Consider the following 24,912-nt stretch of genomic DNA (forward strand, 5'->3'; position numbering starts at 1 on the left):
CCTTTGACCCCCTTATGGAAGTGGTGGCGAGGAAGGCTTGGACGGCCCCTGACTCGATGGAACCAACCCCGCGGAGGCCTTCAAAATTTATCACAGCCCCTGCTGATAAACAGTTTTTGACCAAGGGTGTACCTGTTGATGCCATGGTGGTGGCGGCAGCCATTAAGAAGGAACTGGCTGATCCTTCGGTACCTATCCATCCTCCTAATAAGGAATCTAGGACCATGGTTAGGTACTGCAAGCGGATGTTTTCTTCAGCGACCTTTACCATGCGGTCGCTGAATTACTTATGACATTTCACCCGTGTTCAACGAGACTTGCTCAAAGAAATGGGTGACACACTACAGGATCCAACAGCTGCAGGGTCTCAGGACAAAATCAACTCCCAGCTGGCAACCCTAAACTCGATTGTTAACTCTTCCATGCGGCTTATTTCGTATGCGGCCGATGGGGCGAGTAGGGCTGCAGGCACAGGTGTGGCCTTAAGACGGCATGCCTGGATGCGGCTTTGTAACTTTGCTGACCCCTTCAAGGCGTCCTTCACCAACTCTCCCTTTGATGGTTGGGCGCTGTTTGGACCTCAGGTGAAGGATACTTTGACCAGATGCGAACAAGACGGCAAGGCTCTCTCTGCCGTGGAGTCCATTTTTACACCCCATCCAGACCATACCCCAAGGGTCAGAAGGTTGGAAAGATGTGGTTCCGCAAACCACAGGGAGTCGCGCCGGACGCACGAGGCGAGTTCCCCCCTAGAGGCAGGGGGGGACAACAATAGACGTCACCCCAGGGGCAGAGGGGGTCCGCAGAATCAGGGTAGGAGAGAAGCTGTCCCTGGCCAACCCTTCCAGCATCCCTGAGAAGCTGCCCGACTGTCCACCTTCGTAGGCAGTCGGGGGAAGATTATCACTGTACGCAAAAGCCTGGCTTTCCCTTACCGAAGAGACATGGGTATGGTCGATCATATCCGACGGTTACAAAATTCCTTTTGTCCACACCCCAAAACAGCCAAACAGGCCCCTTCCAGATGTTCCACCCGGTCTATGGGAACAAGCAGTATTAGAAATCTCAAAACTGCTAAGAAAAAGGGCCATCCAGCCAGTCCCAGCAGACCAGCAAGGATCCGGAATCTACTCCAAGTTCTTTTTAGTACCAAAAAAGACAGGGGACTGGAGACCAATTTTGGATCTCAGCAGACAGAACAAGTCTGTTCAAAGAACGAAGTTCCGGATGGTCACGCTACAGTCCATTCTACCCTTTTTGGGTCAGGACCATTGGATGTGCTCTATAGACCTTCAGGATGCGTACTACCACATCTAAATGCACAGACGCTCCAGAAGGTTTCTCCGCTTCCGGCTGGGAGCCAGTCACTACCAGTTCAGGGCCCTGCCCTTTGGTCTCACTACAGCCCCCCCGAGTGTTCACCAAATGCATGGCAGTGGTTACGGCTCATCTGAGGCGTCATGGATTCCAGGTGTTTCCATATCTAGATGACTGGCTCCTTACCGCCACCACCAGGCGTCAACTTATTCAATCCAGAGATTACACCATTCAGATTTGCGAAGAGCTAGGTATCTCCATAAACTTCGAAAAGTCTGCCTTGTCGCCTTGTCAGTCTATTACCTTCATAGGCGCCATATTAGACACAGTCAAACTCTCTGCAAAACTGACGGCTCAAAGAATCGCAGATATTCGCGAACATGTTCATATCCTGCTTCAGAACAACAAAATTCAGGCCAAGTTTGTACTGAAGACTCTAGGTCTCATGGTGGCTGCCATTTTGTTACTTCCCTTAGCTCGATTCCACATGCGACTCCTGCAATGGATGCTCTTCTCTCAGTGGTCCTTCCAGCAGCTCCCGATGTCACACTACATTTTGATAACTCAATCATGCAAGAAACAACTGTCTTGGTGGATGGTCTCCCTTCAAGTGTCACAGGGCAGACCCTTCGTTCTCTCCCCCCTGGTTGCTACAGTGACAACGGATGCCTCCCTGATCGGGTGGGGTGGGGGTGGGGGGGCATTTTCAGGGCAGGACGGTCCAGGGCACTTGGCAACCTTTCGAGTACCATCTGCACATCAATGCCCTAGAGATGAGAGCAGTTCTTTTAGCATTGCAAGCCCTTCAGGACTCTCTTCCCATCGGGACGATTGCAGTTCAGACGGACAATATGTCCGTAGTGTGGTACATCAACAAGCAGGGCGGTACCAAGTCCTATCCCTTATGTCGAGAAACACTCAGACTTTGGCAGTGGGCAATCTCCTCTCAACGGTTTCTGATAGCAATGCATATCCCCGGGAGGTCCAATGTCATAGCGGATAGGCTGAGCAGAGCCATTCTCATGCTGCACGAGTGGTCTCTCAAGCAGTCAGTAGTGGAAGAAATTTTCAAAAAATGGGGTCAGCCTTGCTGCGATCTTTTCGCTACACCCCAGAACAGCAAATGCCATGAATTTTTCACTCTCTTCCCAGCCACCCTCCCAGAGATGCTCTAGTCCACGATTGGCCCCGGGGTCTCCTGTACGCCTTTCCCCCCTTTCCATTAATCACTCAGTTGATTCAGAAAGCTACCGCCTTGAGATCCATGATGATCCTCATTGCTCCGTACTGGCTTCGACAAATATGGTTTCCGTTCCTGCACCATTACCTCTTGGAGCAGCCCTGGCATCTGGACGCAGTTCCAGATCTCTTGACCCATCAGTCGGGCAAGCTGCACCAATCTCTCCCCTCTCTCAACCTCACAGCTTGGTTGCTCCACTTCGAACCTTAGCCAGGCTTCCCTTTATCTCCCATTCGGTACGTGACATCATTTTAGCTTCTCACAAATCTTCTACCAGGAGGATTTATGCCAGCAAATGGAAACGTTTTTCCTTCTGGGCAAAATCTAGGAACATAGACCCATTTGTGGCTCCTATCCAATCGGTCTTAGATTTTTTGGCCAAACTCTTTCATTCGGGTTCTTCTTCCTCCACTATCAGAGTCCAGTTAGCTGCCATTTCAAATTTTCATGTTGGCTTGGCAGACTCCTCCATTATGTCTCATAAACTTTGTAAAGCATTCCTCAAAGGTATCTTTTTACTCAAGCCCCCGGTTAGACATCCCCCACTGCAGTGGGATTTGAATCTAGTTTTAACCTCCTTGATTCTCCCTCCCTTTGAACCTGCGGCTTCCTGTTCCTTGAAGTTACTCTCATGGAAAACTTTGTTTCTAGTAGCCATAACCTCTACGAGGAGAGTCTCAGAACTTCACGCCCTTTGCGTTCGTCCTCCTTATCTTGTTTTCCATAAAGATAGAGTGTCCCTCAGAACTAACCCCTCCTTTTTACCCAAGATTTCTTCTGAGGCAAATCTAAACCAGACTATCGATCTCCCAGTTTTCTTCCCTAATTACTCTGACAGAGCGGAACAAAAGTTGCATTTCTTGGATGTTCACTGCCAACTCCGTTACTACTCGGACAGAACCAAGAAAATTAGGAAATCCGACCAGCTCTTCCTATCTTATGCTGAAGGGAAGAAAGGCCTTCTAGTTTCCAAAGTAACCCTTTCTAGATGGTTGGCCTCTTTCATCACTTTCATCTATGAACTGAGGCGTCAAAAGCTTCCTTCAAGACCTAGAGCCCATTCAACTAGAGCCTTAGCTACGTCTATAGCCTTTCAGGACAGGTTGCCCTTAGATTCAATTTGTGCGGCAGCCACATGGGCCTCTCCCCATACCTTTATTTCCCATTACAAATTGGACATGGCCTCCAGAAGCCGAGCTAACTTTGGTTCCACAGTCCTCAAGAGTCTGTTCCAATGAGCCACCCAGGGTTAAGGTGCTAGGGACGCGGTCCCATCCAGCAAGAATGAAGGCGAGATTGACAACTTAACATTGAGAAGTTATGTACCTACCATAACGTTCCATGTTAGTTGTCTTCTTCTTGCCTTCTTTCTTGCGTCCTGCCCTCCAACCCCCTAGCCTGGACAGACCGTTAGGATCCTAAGAAGCCTTGCCTTTCTCCCACTATGGTCTCCAGTGGTTACCCTTTTCTTGGGATAGCTATCTGCATGGGTATGCCATTCTCTCCTTTGTTCTGGGGGTAAAACTGCTATAGTGTTAGCTATCAAATGAGATCTGGGTAGTTAGTGCCTTGCATTGTGGGATACAGGGTTACCTCAAGCCGGTAAAAATAGCTCTCGAGCTTTGGCATAAGCCGAGTCGGAGCCGAGGATCGGCTCCGAACCCAGCCAGCAAGAAAGAAGGCGAGAAGAAGACAACTAACATGGAACGTTATGGTAGGTACATAACTTCTCATTTTTTCTCAACTCCGATGCCATTTCCTCACTTTTAATTGAAAATACACCATCCAAATAACAACAATTAACACAGCTTTGTTCAGTAACTAAATAAAATCACCTTAGTTGCTAAAACACTGGAATACTGCTTATATATTTTGAGGTTTCAGCAGCTCAGGTCAAGAGAAATATAGTAAACATTAATTAAATTGTAATTTAAATGAAAATATATTGATACAAAGACAGAGATAAAGAAAAATAAAGAATCCACTTATTAGCCCATCTCTTTTAACTTACTACTCATAATTATCTTCAATGTACAGAAGTTGATCACAGTGATTCAACTCTGAGATCATTCAACCCTACAAACCCCAACATGTTTAATCATATTTAATTGAACATCCTGAGGCTTTAATTTTGTACGACAAACATTTTCATATATAGCATGCAAGTTACCTGTCTTTAAGATGCTTCCTACATCATCTTTCTATAGCTGCTTATTTAACTAATTAATGGTCTGTCAATTCTTGTGTAAAATGCATTTCTTCTTACCTTCAAGAAGATAACTTAACATTTAGCATTTCCCCTGATTCAAGCCAGTCTTAAAATCTTAAGACCTCTTACAAACGTCCTATGACACAGAACTGGGGCACACACCTTCTTCTAAACAGAAATGCTCAAATAAGGCACAGTTTTTTGCAAATGTTGCTTTTCTTTTTCAAAAATGTCACAGAATGGAAAATAGTAAATGTTTGATTTTTGTGGACTGAGTATTGGTGGTCTTGAAAATAACTAAAAGAGTAAAAGAGGTAGCAGAGAGTATGGGATGAGAGGTGAAGCCCAACCAACATAAAATATTTTCAGGCAAAATGTACAGTTGCATATGTCCTACTTACCAGTAACAGTAAATGTTCAATTTCCTTACTGCCTCAGTGTCATTTTTGGGTTATCTGCCAAGGTAACCCAGTACTGGTCAGCTTTCAAAAGCTCAGCTTCCCCTCCCTCTCTCTTTCTGTGACAGCTGACTGGCTTATCATATCCTGAGAGGGAAGTCTTCAGCTCTCAGAGGAAGTGAATGCTCAAGCTTTTTTATTTCCACAAAGGAGAAGAAAGCTCCCAAAGCTGGAGTCATCTAGCTAGAGTAAGAGGCACTGAGTAATTTGAACATTTACTGATACAGGCAATAAGGACTTACACAGCTGTACTATACTCATCATCCCACGGTTTATATATATATATATATATATATATATACACACACACACACACACACACACACACACACACACACATGTATATACATACAGACATATTTAAAGATACAACAGAATACTGCAACATTTATTTCAAGAAGCAGTTAATGTCAAAATATGGATGGGAAAAATGGAATTATGCTTAGTAGAGCTTTATGGATAAATGTAGCCACATGACTGAGATGACTTACGCTGCAGGGATAGCAGCATATCATTACATAGTGAGGTATGAAGATATCAGAAGAGGCAAATGAGAATAGTTGCAAGGAAGGAAACCATGGAGAGAAGACACAGAAAAGTTAAGACAGGCATGCAGAGGGAACAGGACTAGAAAGGAGAAGTGTTTGAGAGAGATGCAAAGAGAAGAGGGAAGTAGGATGAATGCAGTTAAGTAAGGGGATGACAATATGTGTAAGCAAGTTGGGGGTGTACCATTCTCCCCTGATGCTATATGAAAAAATCCAGTCTGTGAGGAAGCTTGTGGTAATTGCACTTGGCCAATTCCATTAAAAGAGAGAACCAACTTTGCCTGTGCTAAAAGGAGGTTACCTCAATGATCTTTGGTAATTCTTTCTGAATCTTTATAAGTACCTTGTGAATCACTGGAAAGGGTGGGAATGCCTACAGGAACATTCCCAACCAATGGTGAATGACAGAGCATCTATCTTCCAAGCATGGCTACAAGGATGTCTTTTTTAACTATTACCAGTACGACATTACATAAATTGCTGAATACCTACCTTCCCTTTAAAACTCACTTCTCCTGTTCCTGAACATTATTCTGCATGTATTGTTCCCACAATTCCCATTTATTTCTATGTAATTTTCTCCTTCCCTTTTCAAAAGATCCCACATCCAGTTCTTTTTTCTCTGCTATGATATTCAATACTTCAAAAATACAGTTGGTTTAGACTTCAGTTTCCATTTTCTACTAATCGCTTTTTTGGCAGCCACCAGAATTAAACTTGACAAGCTCTGACTTTGTCTAGGCAATTCAGAGCCTTGTTCCACCTCAAAAGAATAATTCCCTTAATTACATACACATGCTTACCCAAAATTTCTGATGGAGTACTCTGCAGGAAATTTTTAAAGTCTGCCAACTCATTACACTTTCACATATGTTTGCATGTCATCTTTCTTCACCGTCACACCTCAGACAATTGCCATCTACCTGAGGAAAATTTATTTGCAGTCTGCTTGGAGTATAAAATACCTATGCAAACACTTCCAAGCAAAAATCCTAAATGTTCTGGACTTCACCGCATACTTGGGAGCCATACACATTGCTTGCCATTGTTCCCTTGTAAACTGTGTATCCAATTTCTCTTTCCAATCTTTTTCTAACCTCCTCTGATTAATCTTTATAGTTGTGCAATATTTTATATGTCATACTAATTATCCATTTCTTAAAAGCAGCTTCTGTTCTAGATTCAACCAAAAAGTCTACCAGAGCAGGTCTTTCACTTAGGATTCCCCTATTTCTTTCTCTTTGCCTATACACAGATGTCAATCCTATATAGGGAACGCAATCTCTACCCTGCAGTCCAAATGTCTTCTTGGACTTATCCCATTCTATTACCTTTCCCTCTCTAGTTATTTGCTCCCACCACCTTGGTTCCTTTGCCAGTTTTCCCCAGCAAATTCCAGCCTCCTCCTGCTTATGCTCTGTACCTCTACTTACAGTCAGCCCTTTTGGCAAAATCTCCTTTCTCCATTCTTGTGGTGGCTTAGCTCTTAGAATACTTTCCACAACTTTATGAATATAACATTCTGTCTGGCTGTTATTCTCTGTAAGAAACTGCATCCGAAAAACCACTTTCTCCTCACTTCTTGAATTTCTCTTCTGCTTCATCAATAACCCTTTCCAGTTTGAATTATGACTTCTGCTTCTGTTATGTATATTAGCCTTAATTTCATAGCTCAAAAATATCCCTTCAAATCAGGTAATCCTAAACCACCTTGTTCTATTGGAAGGATCAACTTAACCCTCTTAACCTTTGCCCTCTTCCCCTCACAGATAAATTCCTTCAACTCTTTATTAATTATAGTCCACAACTTCTCTTCTGGTTGATAAAAACATGCCCGACCTATACATAAAACTAAAGGGACTACAAACATTTCCACTGCTTGTATCTTAACTATCCATAAACAAGAGCTTCCAGTTCCTCATTTCTTGTTTTATCTTTTGTTTAGTCTCTTGCCACATATTCTTAGCTGCCAAAACAGAAGCCTTTTTAATCCATATTCCTAAATGCTTAACCTTATCATGTCCCCATAAATATGGGTATTGATGAACCAAATTCATGCTTGGGTGTATAATTTACGGCTATAGCTCTTGTTTTTTTCTTCATTAATTTTATATCCCAAAAAGACTTGAACCTGTCTCAAAATGTTCCACAATGACACAATGTCCTTTTCTGGATTTACCAAGTACAAAATAATATTGCCTGCAAATAAAGACAACTTTTCTTGATTACCATACCAATTATAACATTGAATTTCTGAGCCCCTCATTTTTTTGGAAATGGCTCTAAATATAAAGCAAATAAGAAAGATGAAAGAAGACACCTCTGCCTGGTTCATCTGTTCACATGCAACTTATCAGGCTGTAAAGATGTCTTGGCCTACATTTTTTTCAGTTGTCTGTTTTGAAGGGAGGCTAACAGAGCTATTTGAGGTGTTCCTCACATCTGGATGAAGTCCTGAAAGACTTATATATGGAGCTTCCATTCGTGAGGATTTGCCCAGGGTCTGCTTAGTCCATCTACCACTGAGTTTTGCTCTGATGGAATGTATGAGGCTTGAAGAATCAGATAACGCTGTAAAGTCAGCTCCTAAACCATCATTACCACCAACTGGCAAACAAGAGTATGACCTTGCATCCCCTCGCTTGTTTGGGTACCACATCACGGAAGTTTTGCCTGTGACCACTAGAAGAGGACCCAGAGTCCATAAGTATTAAAGAACTTTTAAAGCATGAATCGCTGCCAACATCCCTTTTACATTTATGTACTTGTTAAATCCTGAAGACACCATAAACCTTGCAAGTGAACTCCCATGAACACTGTTCCCCATGTAAAATCTGAAGAGTCCATCTAGACAGACAGGACTGGGGTCCGAAGAGAGAAAAAGAAGTCCTGCATTCAAGGACAGTTGATCCCTCTACCACAATGCAGTTCCTGTTTCACAAATCTCAGACCAGTACCTGGAAATCCAAGGGATGAAGGTGCTGGTCTAACAATTCTTCAAGAACTATTGAATTTTTCTCATGTATAGTCTGGCTAGTGGCATCATGGGATCATTGATGCCATGAGGCATAGAATTTTGAAGAACTCTCTAGCTGAGGTCATGTCTAGGAGAAAAATCCAATAAAGTCTACCAAAGCCAAATTTGAGGTAAGTTTGGTCTCCCAGGAAAAGGACAACCACAAAGCATTATTTTGCTATATCCGCAACCTCAAAGGCAATATACAATTGTGTGTAGAGCTCACTGTAAATGGAGCAACCTATAATGAGCCAAAAATCTCCTGGCTGATAAGGTCATGTCCAACTTTACCCCTCTCTCTCCCCCTCAACCTTCCCTCAGGAAATAACAAATATAACTCCCCCTACTATCACTAGGGAACAGGTCCTTAATGCTCTCTATAAAACCAAGAACACTGCATAAATGGGCCCAGACAATATCCCAGGATATCTTCTAAATAGAATGAAACATGACCTATCAGGGTCTCTGGAATTACTATTTAACTGTAGCCTCCAAACAGGCTTCGTGCCTCATGAATGGAGACCAATAACAGTCATCCCTCTGCACAAAGATGGGCCATCTACAGACCCTGGAAAATGCCGACCCATAAGTCTCACTAGTCTTGTATGTAAAGTCATGGAAAGAATTATCATGAAATGATCAACAGAGATATAGTAAACCTCCAGACACTGGACTCAACCCAGTTTGGTTTTGTCAAGGGCAGAACATGCCTGCTCAACCTGGCGGATGTCTTTGAGAAGGTAACCAAAGCAATGGATGATGGAAAAATGGTTCACACTGCCTACCTGGATTTGGCCAAGGTACTTGACACAATACCCCACTTGGGCATTATTGACAAATTCAAGAGGTTAGGTACAAACTTGTAGGTCACCCAGTGGATAGCCAACTGGCTCACATACAGAACCCAGGAAGTTAGAATTGGGGAGTCCACCTCTACAAAGAGGGGAGTCTCAAGTGGAGTCCCTCAGGAATCAGTCCTTGGACTGCTCCTTTTTGGCATTTACTTCTTTGAAGTCAAGGCCAGTGTCAGTGGTCTATGGCTGATTAACTTTGCAGATGATTGCAAATTACGAGCTGTCACTGAATTGCACCCTGACATAAATGTTCTATAGGAGGGGCTGACACAGACAAATGACTGGTGTCAGAGCCATGGACTAAAACTAAATGCCAAGAAATGCATAATAGTATCCTTTGGGAAGTCATCCATCCCTGGTAGCTGTCATATTGACAACACACCCCTTAGAGTTGACCCAGTAGTCAGAGACATACCAGTAATCTAGCCTTTGACCATCATGTGTCTACAGTAGTGAGGAAATCATTCTATGTTGCATAACTTATAAACAAAGGTATGGCATCCAAGTCCAAGGATGTCATTGTTCCACTGTATTCAGCATTCATCAGACTTATCATTGAATACAATGCCCCCTTTGGTATGTACAGAACCAGGCATATCCAACAACTGGGATGGCCACAGCTGTTCCTCACTAAAAGAATACAGGGCATAAGCAAAATTTCCTATGCAGACCGCCTCAAGGCCCTATCCCTGTATTCTTGTATCTTACAGGTTTTCGAGGGAAGATCTATGCCTGGCATACAGGGCATTATCAGACCACAACCTTATGGACTTCCTGTGTATCCACAAAACAAACAGCCCCAGAATAACCCATTCTAAAGACTTAAACCTTGCCTGTGATATAAATAGGACCTGCTGGAGAGACAGGTTATGTATCCCAGAGACCACCCTGTCTATGGAACAGGCTCCCCATTCATGGGAAGCAGAGTTCCTCCCTAACCCAATTCAAGTGCATCTTGGACAACTGGATGGGGAGCAGGAAATTCATCCCTGGTTTGGCACCTATTTCTCTAATGGACACAGGTAAACTGCAAATGGTTCATCTCCCAGGTCCATGCTTACACTTATTAAAGGTACCAGAACTCGTCAGAGATTTGGGATAAATGGCTATGCTTAAAAAGGCCCTTGTGCACATTAGCCTAGTAAACACATATGAACCTATAAAATATCCTGATAAGTCAGAAAATGTGTCTTCTGGCATTAACGCCATCCTTTCCACTGAGTCTAACATCCCAAGAAAACAATTCATTGACAGGACATGAGGAAGGACTTTTGAAGATTTAATTTGAAGCCCAGGTGTTAAAAGGAGGCAAACTTGTCTAAGGATATCAAGCACCTGGATAAAGAATCAGCAAGTTGTCTAAATAAGGAAAAATGTGGATGCCTAAGGTATTGCAACAGGAAACCACTGGGGTCATTCACTTTGTAAACACTCAAGATGCACTGGATAGCCCAAAGGGTAATGCAGAAAACTAATAATGTACATCAGACACAGCAAATCTGAAAAATTTCCTAAAATTTTAAGCAATAGAAATATGATTATAATCATCCTTAACATCTAGAGTCACCATGAAACAGTGATCTGGAAGCAAGGCTAGAACCGACTATATGTTGAACAATCGGAAGTTTGGAACTTTTGCAAAGGTGTTTTGAAAGGACAAATGTAGTTCAGGTCTAAAAAGATTCTGTAATAAAATTCTTTGGCTTTGAGTATCGCAGGCACTGGCATTATGACCCCTGCTTCTGGAGGAAACAGCTCTGCTGGGTGTGGGGGAATTCTCCTGAAAGGGGAAGGATATTCTATCCACTGCAAGTGTGCCCTCTCCAAATTATTTTCAGAACCAATTTGTCTGAGACTGTTTGTGGCCAGGCTGCAGGGTTGAGAGAGACCCGGGAAAGGAAGAGAAGAAAAGGCGGTTGGGGGGGGGGGTGTTCTTTGACTTGGCATAGTCATTCCTTTGCAGGGGTTCAATCCTTTTGGCAAAGGAACCCCACTTGTTTGATTTTAAAGAATCATCCTCCTGCCATTTCCTTTTGGATGCCTGACTTTTCTTTGGAAGGGATTTTTGTTTGTTCTGCCACATGAAGGAAGATACTTTTTTTGGAGAAAACTTGGGTACATCAAACAACCTAGATACCCCATGTATTAATCTGCCTCTATCATCCCACTGTTTGAGAATATGTGTAATAGAGGACCCAAACACTAATTTGGGACTTAAAGGTGTACTCAGAATTTCAGCTTTTAAATCAGAGAAGTTCTGATTACATAACCAAGCATACCGTCCTAAAAACAACAGAAGCAGCATCATTTCTCAAGACTACATCTGCACATTCAAGCACACCAATGAAAGCATGTCTCAAAACCTGAGTCAAATTAGAAGCAATTTCATTCATATAAAACGTTTGCTTTGCAGACTGGAATGCATCAAAATCATCCAAACTGTGCACTCACTGTAAAATAAATTTTGACATATAGCCTTAATAAATTAAAGGCTAGATTACTGCCCAATTACACTCCCCAATGTGGGGGGCTGTGCCCCCCACACCCCCATAACTATATATACTAACACCAGGAGTGCACTACAGTGGGGAAAAGGACATACATCTTTGACTTGCCTTAGAGTACTACTTGTCAGTGAAATGAGTTTTAGGTGAAATGAACTTTCAGTGAAATGAACTTGATGTGATTTGGTCTCAGTGAAATGGGTTTCAGTGAAATGGTCTTTCAGTGAAGTGATACAACTCCGTTAAAAACACACAGAGCAGAGTCGCACATATAGTAAATAATGTATCAATGCTGAAAAATCAAAGTTCTGTAATATTTCCCTGTCAAAAGATGAAAATAAAGCAGAGTAATAACAGTAAAGACAGGCCTGTAGTGTCTAACAGCACACATACACACTGTACTTCTGACAGAAATACTGAACGTTTCCTCAGAAACAGTAAAAGAAACATTTGTCAAAGGAATAAGACAAATAAACACTGCTACTGTAAACAATGACAGAAATAAAATATTAAAATAAATATGTTTTGAAATAAACATAATAATAGAAAGAATCATAAATCTAACAATAAAATGAGATGAAGAGGTCCCCAAATGAGGCTTATCTGAGCAGTAAGCTGGAAGACCAGCACAGAATCTGTGAAGAGTCAGAGGACTTTCTTCTTCATATGGCAGAAAACAACTAAGCACACACTTCCTATGACAGTAAAAGGCTTCCCCTTTCAGGATATGCTCAGCCAATCAGCTGTCACATGAGAGAGAGCAAGGAGTCTGACCTTCTGAAAGCTGGCCAGCAGTGGACCTTGGCAGATAACTCAAAATGTCACTGAGGCAGTGGGAATGACGAACATCCTCATTTACTATTTTCTGATGGCAATTCCATATACTCTTTGCAAGATGTTTATAGTTTGTTACCAGATACAGTAAACATTTATTAAAAGCCATATCTGTAAATTTTAAATGCATCTAGAACCACAAGATACAACTTGGAGTGGTAATGGTCAAGGTATATTTCACAACAAAATCTAGCTACTGCCTTCCTGCACTGAACACATGAATTAGTGCTGCATGGAATCTTCCATGTCAAAGCAGCGAGTGGTGTCTGAATGCAGTGAGTTTTTTTTTTATTTCTGAATGCTGATAACTGAATAACAACTAAAAACTCAACCCACTGACACTTCCAATGATAATCAGTCTGCAATTCCTCTCATGTTAAGAAGGAGTTTGTTGCATTAATGAGGCAACACACAGTATATCTCATGAGTATTTACACCAAAGCTAGCACCTACATTTTTACTGGTCCTGTAACAAGTGCTATTTGTGGCCAAGTCAGCTAAAAATGTTTTCAGGACTATCAATAAAAAGGGGTCTATATTAGATCACCGAACGCTTAAAACAGAGAACGGTGATTAATCGACCCTATGTAAGTGAAAGCTTACAATGTCGAACTGTCAGAACAGTGATTTTTTTTTTCCAAGGGAAAAGAATCTCTGTTCCAACAAAAAACATAGAAAACAAAACACTTTAAACATTACATTAAGTGGGGGGCTTCGCCCCCTACACCCCCTTACTTAAATATACCAACTCCAAGACCGCACTACAGTGCCAAAATCGGCAAAGTAATGAAGCGGCCAAGCAAATTCTTTCCCAGGGAAAGAATTTGCTTAAAAGCCGCTTCGATATTTTGCCGTTTCAGTCTTTTAAGTTCGACCAAGACGCATTTGAAAGAATGCGTGAATGCGTCTCCGGTCTTCTAATAGGAACCCAATAAAAGACATATGCAAGATTAGAATATGACTAAGACCCCCAGAGTGATCATGTGACTAGCTCCTTATACCTGAAATCTAACATGCAGACAATATACGATGATTAATCTGTGAAGGATGATAATACCAGTTTTTGATTTATTCTCCATTCTCAGTCACGGCAGACTTTTTTTAAACTTAGAAGTATGATACATGCTGAAAGAGGCCCTGGTTTAAAATTTTAGTGATAACATATAGAAACTCCCAGTATGCTGCCAGTGACCAAATATAAGTAGATTAACGAACCTACAAGATTACATGCAATGATGTAACTGAGTACACAAATGTCACAAAGCTGTAGCACAAACCTGTAACTTTTCCTGAAGTTCAATATTTTGCAATGTAAGGACAGAAATTTTTTCTTGTAACAAGGAGATCATATTCTTCATTTCTTGACTTGATGATATTTCACTGGGGAGGCTCTGAGTACCTTTAAACACAATGATGACAATTAGTATCACAATGAAATTAATTTATACGTTTTCTTCAGGTTTGGGTTACATGAACATTCAAGGGAACCCTATACATACATTATGTCAAAAGTGCCACAGATTATTTATGACAAAACACATTTGAAAGTTGTAAAGTGGTAGTGGTTTACATCAAAAGTAAATTCTGTGAACAGAAAGTGATTTTCCAACTAAGTACAGGTTTGTAACTAACTATACTTCTATTATTCCACATAGACCTTAAAATATTGAGCTTCCGTGTCTACAGTCTGGCATATTTTTAGTTAACTGGTTATGCCTGGAGTCATGTTAATAGAGGGGTAGAGCGCAGTATGGTGAGAGACCAGGGAACACCTCCATATGTCAGAGAAGTTTTGTTCCTATACTTTCCATAATTATTCTGGTATACAGCAGGGCAGATAAGCAGCAGTGTTTTTGTGTCTGTGGCCTGACCTACCCAGCTAACCTAAAATAGGATTAAACAGGTGGCCATAATAATATATATTGTAACACTTTGTTTTTTTCTGTTCTTTTAAAGAACACACTCTGGCTCTTCGGCCAGAAGCTCTCATGCCATGATCAGCTATCAACCAAGAAGGTCACAGCAACACACTAAGGACCATTCACAGATATTCCAGTGTAAGAACACTCTATTGGGTCACTTTCACTCAGATGTAAATCCCTTTTAAATCCCTTTGGTTTACTGAAGACTCTGAGTCACAGGGCAATGCCATTAGTCTCTCTCTACATTTAGTACACACACAACATTGACTGTAATGTACAAGTCTTCTTTGTCATCACACATCCTCAACAGTTCCTACTACAGACTTGGAAAGTTTGTGGGGATCGACAGCTCAGCTCAAGTTGCACTGCTATCCCAGCCACTCCCAGCTTAAGCCGGGTGCCTTTACATATCCATGACAGTCACTCCCATCCTAACACTAAAAATTACAAATAAGCAATGGCCATTAAAAAGTCACCAAATCATACTGTGACTACTGCATTACTTTCATTCATTTTGATACTTGTCACTCACTATACAATGGCTTTAGAAAAATGCATTCATATCACACTTCTTCTGTTTTACGTATCCTACGGTAGGCATCACACACAATGCTGTCACAGACCCCAGCAGTGACATATAGGACAAAATGTTGTCTCTAAGAATAGCACACATCAGTTGAGACAGAATTATTACTTCTAATTGTCAAAAAAAAGCAAAAGTATTGCAAAATATCTGTGACCCGCATCAACAGTTCCCAAGCAAGGATGACTAGGTAGCTGACGACAGCTTACCTTGAATTCACTCTCCATGCTAATTCAGAACCCATTTTTACACAATGTTAACATTGAGTGGAGGTCAGTCAATGTCCTGGCTCCTGCAGTTATCTTGCACTTATGGTTTCACTCAACTTATCACCTGCAGAGTGTGTGTGTGTGTGTGTGTGTGTGTGTGTGTGTGTGTGTGTGTGTGTGTGTGTGTGTGTGTGTGTGTGTGTGTGTGTGTGTGTGCACAAATATGTGTGCATTTATGTACGTGCGCATGTGTGGTTCTGTATCCTTATTCTCCACATAGAACAAATATAACATATCCTTAGTAAGTAAACACATCAGATAAGAAATAGTACTGGCATCTGGCATAGTCTCCTGTGCATACAACACACAGTATAAATGCACACAAAAATATGCACACATGCATATACACAGATAACCCAGCACCAAATCCTTCAAAAAGAAGTAATTGTGGCTGGCACTGTCTCCCATTAACCCTTTGAATGTCACTGCTCACCCTCATATCCTTAACTTCCAATTGCCTTTGGGAGCTAATCATCACTAAGTCCTCCTTACAGCAACCCACATCAATTACTCCATAAAAGTAACAGGAGGTAAATATACCTATATCTTGTTCAAGAAAAGGGTGTTGCTTCATCTCTTCTCACTCTTCTTCACTTAATGCAAAAACAAACACTGACAATTCATAGTAGTGAAGACTTCAGGCAGTAAAACCATTACAACCAAGGACATGTCCAACACATCCAGCATGATATCAAAATGTTACAAGCCACAACTAAGACCAGGCAGCCACTGAAATCGTATCCTGTCAGTTATCGTTCAAGCCCTGTTTTAAAGGTCAGTCTAACAGTCTAGCATTAAACGAAGCTTGCAGTCCTCAGACTAAAAAAAATTAATAGGCATGAGTTACACAGTGCCAGGCTGTGATGGCCACTGTATGCATCTCAGCTGAACTAATGATCAGCATATTGTAGTTACCATGACAGTCATCAGTAGTGGGGATAAGAAAAACAAATGTACAACGAGCTTTGCTTTGTGAAACTGCATGCTTTATATTTTGAAAACTGTAATGTGAATACTTTTTATATATTTTTTTCTTTAAACAACCACTGGCATCACATGAAAAAAAACAAAACAAAAAAAAAAAACAGCAAATAAACATGCATGAGAGAAAATATGTTTTGCAGCTTGCCCATTTAGAATTTAAATCATAAAACTGTATTCATTTCTAGATTTTTTCTTGAAAAATCCATTGACAACAAAAAACTGAAATCTAACTCATATAATGCATTTCTATCTATTGATGGAAACTCTTTTTTGAACATTCTTCAAACATGATATACCTTCGGTTACCACATGGAGTTCATGTAATATTTAAATTGATGTGATGTACGGCAAACTGGGTGTTACTCTTAACAGGTTAGTTGCCACAAACAAATCAGCACTTATATTTTACCTTTCTCATTAGTGACTGTATTCTTGTTTATACGGTCTTCCTCAGTTGTGGCATTTTGTGTTACTACCTGATGAAAGAAACATCAATTAAAAAATACATATCTGACCAGTAAAACTGTTTGTTTTAATTTCTATTTGTAGTTACATAATCTGTTCTGTAATAAAAATAAGACACACCGGCTACATTACTGACTTGGAGTTATAACTGCATTTAGGTCAACATCTGTCAACTGCAAATTATAGAGCTCTGGCTATATCACTGGAAATGAACAATTCAGTCAACATCTCCAAGACATTTAAATTGCATGATGATTTAAATAAGCAGCAAGTTAAAAAATACTGTACTAAGGCAATTTTCCCTACGAAATGATACACTGTGCTTAACAATGTGGAGAACAGAATCTTTAAAAAATTAAAGAATATGAAATGTTGAAATGCTTTTCTGAGGTACAAAAGGATAACAATTAGATACAATGTGATATGATATAATATGATATATGATATGTTACATAATATAATATAAATTGATATCACAACCTTCAGTCCAACAGTCATCACATTTAGCAAATCTATACTGAAAAAAATAAGCAAACAAAAAAAAAAAAAATAAGCATAATGTTGCTTATAATACTTTAGCTTCCACAAATAAAAACACTTGACTGCAATAACCTTTCGTATCTCATTCTGGTGCAAGAATCTGTGATGTCAATAGAGTCTGACAGTCCCTCAAACAGGACAAATAGGATTCTGTGTGTGTGTGTGTGTGTGTGTGTGTGTGTGTGTGTGTGTGTGTGTGTGTGTGTGTGTGTGTGTGTGTGTGTTCATCTAGGAATGAATGACATGGAGATTATCCATTGTAGGAGCCTATACAGAGATGCATACCGGAGCCCACTATGCATATGTCAAAAGTAGTTAAGATGCTGACCCCAAGTGGAATTCTACCCTCACCCAGAATGAAACCCAAACAAAAGATGATTGACTAAGTAGCTGGTGTGATTCTAAAATGATCCAGTATGTGTCTCTGGGGCAAAGATGATCAGCAGCCCAACATGCTTTGCCAAGGAACTCCTGCACCTTTCATTCCATGGATTCCACATTTCAAACAAAGCCCCCACTGCCTCCATATGCTGCTTTTTGTTTAGGCAAAGTACATCTTCTGACCATTGTAACATAACAAAAAGGCTTGCAATAAATTCCAGTTCAGACAACAACAAGACTTCTCTGCTCAATGCCAAAAATCTTGGCAAAACAATTGATGGGATATCAAGGCTACCCTACAACTTGAACATAGCTATTCCTGCACTAAACAAAAACTTGGTTTCACTGTGCAGATAGTACATCCTCTTTACTGTTCTTCAACACCTATCATGCATTCAGACCTGTTAGACACTGTTAGGGAGATGGTCAATAATTTTCTGAGACCAAGTTATCTCTAGCTAGATTTCTCATGGCCCCCCAACAGAACTTACTAAACTTCCACTTTTCCTCAAACAAGAAAAATTATCAACTTGTACCCTGCTACAGGACACCTTCTATGTCCCTGGAGTAACATGAAAGATTTCTAAATGTGCTTACTGAACTACCCTTAAATAAAATACCTTTTTGATGATTGATTTAACTATACATCAATTAACTAGAGCACTTACACCAAAAGGTTGGGTGCATCCAAAGAACCTTAGACTTAAGTAAATGCTAATTCCCTTGTATAAATAGTTAACTAGACCACTATAGGTTGAAACCTTCTTAACCTCATCCTCATTATTAACCTACTTACACTAGTCCTAAAGTGTCTGCATTTCTGGTCAAATCTGATCACAAATCAGTAATTTTCTCCTTTAGATTATCTAAACCCACAATAACAAACAACTCTGAATTAAAGGACTTTACACATAAAATCAATTAATATAATATAATGAGCTCTTAAAGTTCAGCTGTAAGACTTCCGTTTTTATTTAGTTTCAGATGTCACTTATGCCAAATTAATTTCTCCCTCTTCTAACAAATGACAAACTAAATGTCCTAATCAGAAGCAAAGATATGAGAGAACTGGATGTATATATATTTTTATGTTCTTTAAAGTGTGCTTTTAATCTTCACTTGTGAATGGGCTTTTGAAAATACACACATTTTGTGAATTTAATTGAACAGATATATTGAGTGTACTGATGGGAACTGTGAGGAACACAGAAAGTGTTTTTATTTTATATGGGAGAATATAAAAATAAACTACTTTTGGTGAATGCCAGCATTAATAAGCTCTATAATAAAAGAAAAAAAGCTAATTAAGGCCTATAGTAAACCAAACTCTTCTCAGATTAAAAACTAAGAAAAACCTCAGCAACAATTTGAACATTACCATAAGGAAGATCACTGAGGAAAGTAAATTAAAATAAGCATCCCAAGTCAAGAATAATCAAAAAATCTTCCTTAAATACATCGGACAATTAAGAAATAACTCTCAGTAATGCCCTGAATTAATTCATAATGGTTCCATTCATTCTAATCCTAAAGAGATTGACAAAACTCCTGCAAATACATTTAGTGCCAACTTCAAACCACAAACACTCACGCATGTTCCATACATTCCTGAGTACCTTCCTTCCCCCAAGATTTTTATGGAACATGTTCCAACCGCCTATCTAAAGCTAAAAATACCAGCATTATGGGTCCTGATAACATACCTGTTCACTTAAACAATGTAAGATGTGCCCTCACTGACCCCATGTTAAAACTGGTCAGCTTAAGCATTCTTACAAAATATATTCCTGAGATACTGACAATGGCTATCATTATATGTTACTCTGTGAAGAGGATCCCACTACAGACTCTGGAAACTACAGACTTGTCAAACTAACAAGGATAGTTTTCAAACCAAGGAACATATTACATCTGATTTTATAAGCTCGGATATAAAAATTGTATTGCTCTAGACCCACAACAATATGGTTTTGTCAAAGGGACATCATATCTATTTAGTAAATTTCTTTGAGAAACTCACTGAAGCTGTAGGTAGTGGCCATGCAGTGCATACAGCATACCTGGATCTGTCCATGGCATCTGACACCAGTTCTCACAGTGAAACTGTAAATAAGTTAAATGTAGTCCCTTATGTTGCAGGATGGTTAGCAAACTAAATCTCAGTAGTTAAATGTAGCATGTGCCACATATGAAAGCAGAAAGGTGACCAGTGATGTTCCCCAGAGCTCAGTACTGGGACCCCTTCTATTCAGCATCTGCTTCTTTTATCTCCAAACCACTAACCCAAGCATATAACTAACTAATACAAAAGCAAAAACAAAAATAATAAAAATCGATTGAATGAAGAAAAATAAACTCCAGAACAGATATTTGAGCGCGCTTTCATTCTTTATTGTATAAGAACTTCTTAAGAGATTGGCGGCCATTGCCTTGTTCTGAGCAGTTTCCTTCATTCATTAGAAACAAGTGTGATTGGGTGTTGGATTGTGGGAGTGGTAATACACAGGAAGTGCACTTGTAGTGGATGGCTGGGCAGGAAGGGAAGGGATGAATAGGTGAATATTTTAAGTGTGAATGGGTGTTAGATTGTGGGAGTGGTAATAGGGCGTGGATTTGTAGTGGATGGCTGGGCAGGAAGGGAAGAATAGGTGATTATGTTAAGTGTGATTGGGTGTTGAATTGTGGGAGTGGTGCTAGACAGGAAGTGGATTTGTAGTGGATGGCTGGGCAGGAAGGGGAGGGATGGTTAAGTATAAAGGAAACTGAGCAGGGGGTGGGTGGGAATGGGGGTAGGGTAGAGGAGCGAAGTGAACCCGAGCATAGCGAGGGCGAACGGAGCGAGACTACACCCAAAAAGGAAAGTCTGAAGAAAAAAGATTCAGTGAAAAAAGAAAGGGAGAGGAAAGTGTGTAGGGTTCTAGCAAAAGCAGAGATAGTGGGCCTGAGATTAAGACAGCAGGAGGTAGGAACCAAGGCACAAGTCTAGAGATGTAAGGAAGAGCAGGGTAGGACAAGGTATAGGGAGTTATTAGAATATCTTACTGTGGTAGATAGGAGAACAAGCAGATTAAAGGAGGAGTGGGTAAAGAGAAAAGAGTAGTTCAGAAAGGAGGTGCGATTAACAGTGGAGAGTGAGCAGGCAGATAAGAAGAGAAATGGGTATGGAGAAATGAGTAGTTCAGAAAGGAGGAAGGATTAACAGTGGAGAGGAGTAGGGTGGAGAGGGGGGTAGTAAGACTGAGGGATGTTCAGGTAATAGTTGGAGGAAGAGGTAGATGAGAGGGGAGCAGTCAGCGGGTGTACTGCAGTCAACACAGGGGTAGGCCAGAGATTATAGGCAGCAAATATAATCTTCAGGTCAGCAGTACGTACTTAGGTAAAATTCCACTAAGGAAGGAACAAACAGCAGTTGTTTGGCAGAAGGTGGTTTTCCAGTGCCAGTGAGTTTGGGCCTGAAGTAGAGTCAGGGAAACACAGGCAGCAATTAGGTAAACCTGAAAAACATAAAAATAAGACAAGTGAGTTGCAAGGGGCAATGGGAATAGGGATTAGAAGAGTAACTGAGTAGGGGGACAGTAGAAGTGAGTGTGAGGTAGGATAGGGTGAGTGTGGATATGAGTGGTGGTAGGGGCTAGAGGAGTGGAATTAGTGTGGAGGGGGCAGTGAGGATACAGAGGCAGTGAGACAATATATGCAGCTAACAGAATAGGTTAAAACATTGCAGGAAATGGTCCAAGTCACAAAGATTCAGTTATTCCTCACTTAAAACAACAAATGATTTGCCATGAGTAACAGTAATACATTCAGGGTAGGAGGTAGTCATATCACAGACAGCAGATATTAAGTCAAGGTAATGCACCAGAGCATCAGGTATACTATCTCTAAAATAACCTTTATAATGAACAACAGTAATATTATCCATACGTATATGTTTAAATATATTTTAGTATACAAATGAGCATGCAGTCCAGATTGGGCAGATAAAGCAGTAATTGAAGATAGGATTTATGGTTAAAATTAATAAAATGGTGGTAGCTAGAGGAATAGCAAGAATTGGTCAATGTAAGAGAAACACTATGAGGGAGGGACAGTAATGCGATATATGTAACTAAGGTTAAAATGTTTACAATACATACAACTTTTGCCTAAAGTGAACACCTGTTTTGCAACTGATTATTAGCTAAATACAGATATATATCTTTAAAATAAACTTTGGATAGAAATTGAATGTAACTGGTTAATTTTATATGGTTTTGAAGTAATATGTTCCACACTGCTTGGGCAGTTTTTGAAAATGCTCTTTCAACAACTTATAGGGCAGGGCATTAGGCGTTTTGTAGAAAAAAAGGTTCCTTCTTGGGTTTGAAGGGGATAAGATGTGAACTTTACAGTAAGATTTCTTTTCAAGGGTGGGTAGTAATAGTCATTTATCAGCTTGAAAATTAGTGTCTCTAAACCAAGCATACTAGAAGTAGTGAGTATAGTAACCGAGACAAAAGAACTGTAAGTGGTATCATTAGAAAAGAGTAGGAGCGAAGAGACAAAGATGGCCGCCATTCTGTAGACACTGTACATCTACAGCTCTCCAGATACTCGGAATAAAAATCAACCCTGAGATTATACTACAAGATTTTTTGCATTAATCGTTGGATATAACTATTCTACTACAATCAAACATTGCCTGAGAGGTAAAAGAACAGAAGGAAACTAATTAAATTCACAGGATTAGAGCTGATTGTTTCCCTGACTCTGTAAAGAGTATTAAACAAAGGATCTGTCTGACTTCTGTTTTACGATGTCAAAAGAGGAAAAAAGCATGGAAACAACAACTAAAACCAAATTATCACCACTACAGTCACCAGAAAAAGATTCAACAATCAAAAGACAGAAAACTGTAAAACAACAGGAACTTTTAAAAACTGGAATGACAAATAAACCGGATCAACTGGCTAACATTGGAAGACATCAAAACTGCTTTGTTGCCCATACAAGAAGCTTTAAAAGAACTTTCAAACCAGGTACTTTCTTTTGGTGCCACATGCAGTCAAATTCTTGAAAGGATAGAGAAATCAGAAGCTAGGATATCCGAAAATGAGGACAGAATAACATTGCTTACAAAAAAAAACAGATATTCATGACCTGGACATTCAATCTATGCAAAACAAGATTCTGGACTTGGAGGCAAGATCCAGAAGGAACAACATAATTATCAGAGGAATTCCTGAAACTATTCAATATAATGATTTAATGTCTACCATTATACAAATACTGGAAATATTGTTCAAGGATGCTGATATGGCTAAGCAAATTGTTACAGAAAGAGCCCATAGAGCTCTCAGGGAAACACAAGCCTCAAATATTCCTAGACCGGTTTATGTCAAAATTCTTAATTACCAAGATGTAAATAAAATAATTCTAACTGTTAAAAAGAATGGAGGTTATGTTATGTGGCAAAATAATAGAGTTTCTATGGGACAAGATTTACCATTGCAAATAAAACAAGCCAGACAAGCATTAGCTCCATACTGTAAGTTCCTTATTGAAAAGAATATTAAATTCCAGATGAAATATCCTAACACATTAATTTTTACAGTTGATGGATCCAAATATTCTATTTCTACAAAAAAAGAAGCAAAACTTACCTTTTTGAAGATTTTCAAATCCCTCCCAACTTCGGAAGCTTAACTGGAACATTCAGTCTGTTTACAACAACGTGGATACTGGGATTCCATGCCTACTATACCTCGAGGCTCCAAAATCCTTTGTTTGTTCTTTCTTCTTCACCAGGCCCTTTGGTTAATAATTAACTAGTTTTTTTTTGCAGGTCCAGCTTGTTTACGAAGATTCCACGAACTTTTACAACTTCTACGAACTGTGTTCCTTCTTGAGGCAACAGGAAGTCCTTTAGATGCTGCTGAGGGTCCGCTTTCGTTGTGGCACATCCGGAAGTCCGTCCGCATAATGGTTCCCCCTTCGCGAATTCGAAGACAGGATTTCATGACCAGGAAGTAGATACAGTACTGTGGAAGAAGGGGAACCTACTGGGAACGTAAAACGAGGCTTCGTGGACTTTTGATGTATGTTTTAACTTTATTTCTGTAAAAGGGAATGTGAATTAATTCAGGTAGGATTTAAACTGTATATTAATGTAGTGATTAAAATGTGTCATTTAATTTATATGGTAGAAGTAACATAAAGTTACCATAGTTATTCTATTTTCCTAGGTAGTTTGCCTGAATGTGGATGTACCAGTAATATTGTATTGTACTGCAATATTTATTCTCCTGCTTTTAGATTGTGTTTTAATACTGTAAATGTTTAGATACAAAGGGGGTTTAATGCTGGGATAGTTAGTAAATTAAAAACATATAATATATCCTGGTATTCCTAGGGAAACTGAAGGTTATTTTTCTGATGTGGTTCTGAATGTTTTGGGAACTGTGCTATTTAGATATTGTTTATATATTTAGATATAGTATCTGCTAAGCATAGTTAATGCTACTTGTATTCACCAATGCTGCTGTCATCACAATGTTAAATAAATTAGATTAGATAAGCAATGTCAAATTTAATGCTTTAAATATAAAGTAAACATATAGTGCATTATTTTGAAGTCAATAACATTACTGTTTAATAGGAGTACTGTCATATATCTGTTTAGGTTAGATTTAACTAAGATAATTAGATATTCTAGGGTAATATAACCAAATTATAGAACTAATAATATACGTTAACTATTAGAGAGGTAGAATAGTAATTTTGCATGTAAGGAATATCATCTGTGTTAA

At 39.8% G+C, this 24,912-nt stretch overlaps 1 protein-coding gene across 1 annotated transcript in view; it reads right to left on the reverse strand.

Moving 5' to 3' along the window:
* The window catches only part of RAI14 (retinoic acid induced 14), a gene marked incomplete in the record, with an annotated part of 1,743,343 nt that overhangs the window by 173,347 nt on the left and 1,545,084 nt on the right, over nucleotides 1–24,912 (reverse strand). Inside the window, 2 exon segments of the mRNA XM_044070211.1 lie at nucleotides 14,258–14,379; nucleotides 17,148–17,214. Of these exon segments, the coding sequence (XP_043926146.1) occupies nucleotides 14,258–14,379; nucleotides 17,148–17,214 (189 nt within the window).

Source organism: Protopterus annectens, chromosome 1.part0, assembly GCF_019279795.1.
Source record: "Protopterus annectens isolate FY-2018-M chromosome 1.part0, PAN1.0, whole genome shotgun sequence".
NCBI classification, from domain to species: Eukaryota; Metazoa; Chordata; order Ceratodontiformes; family Protopteridae; genus Protopterus; species Protopterus annectens.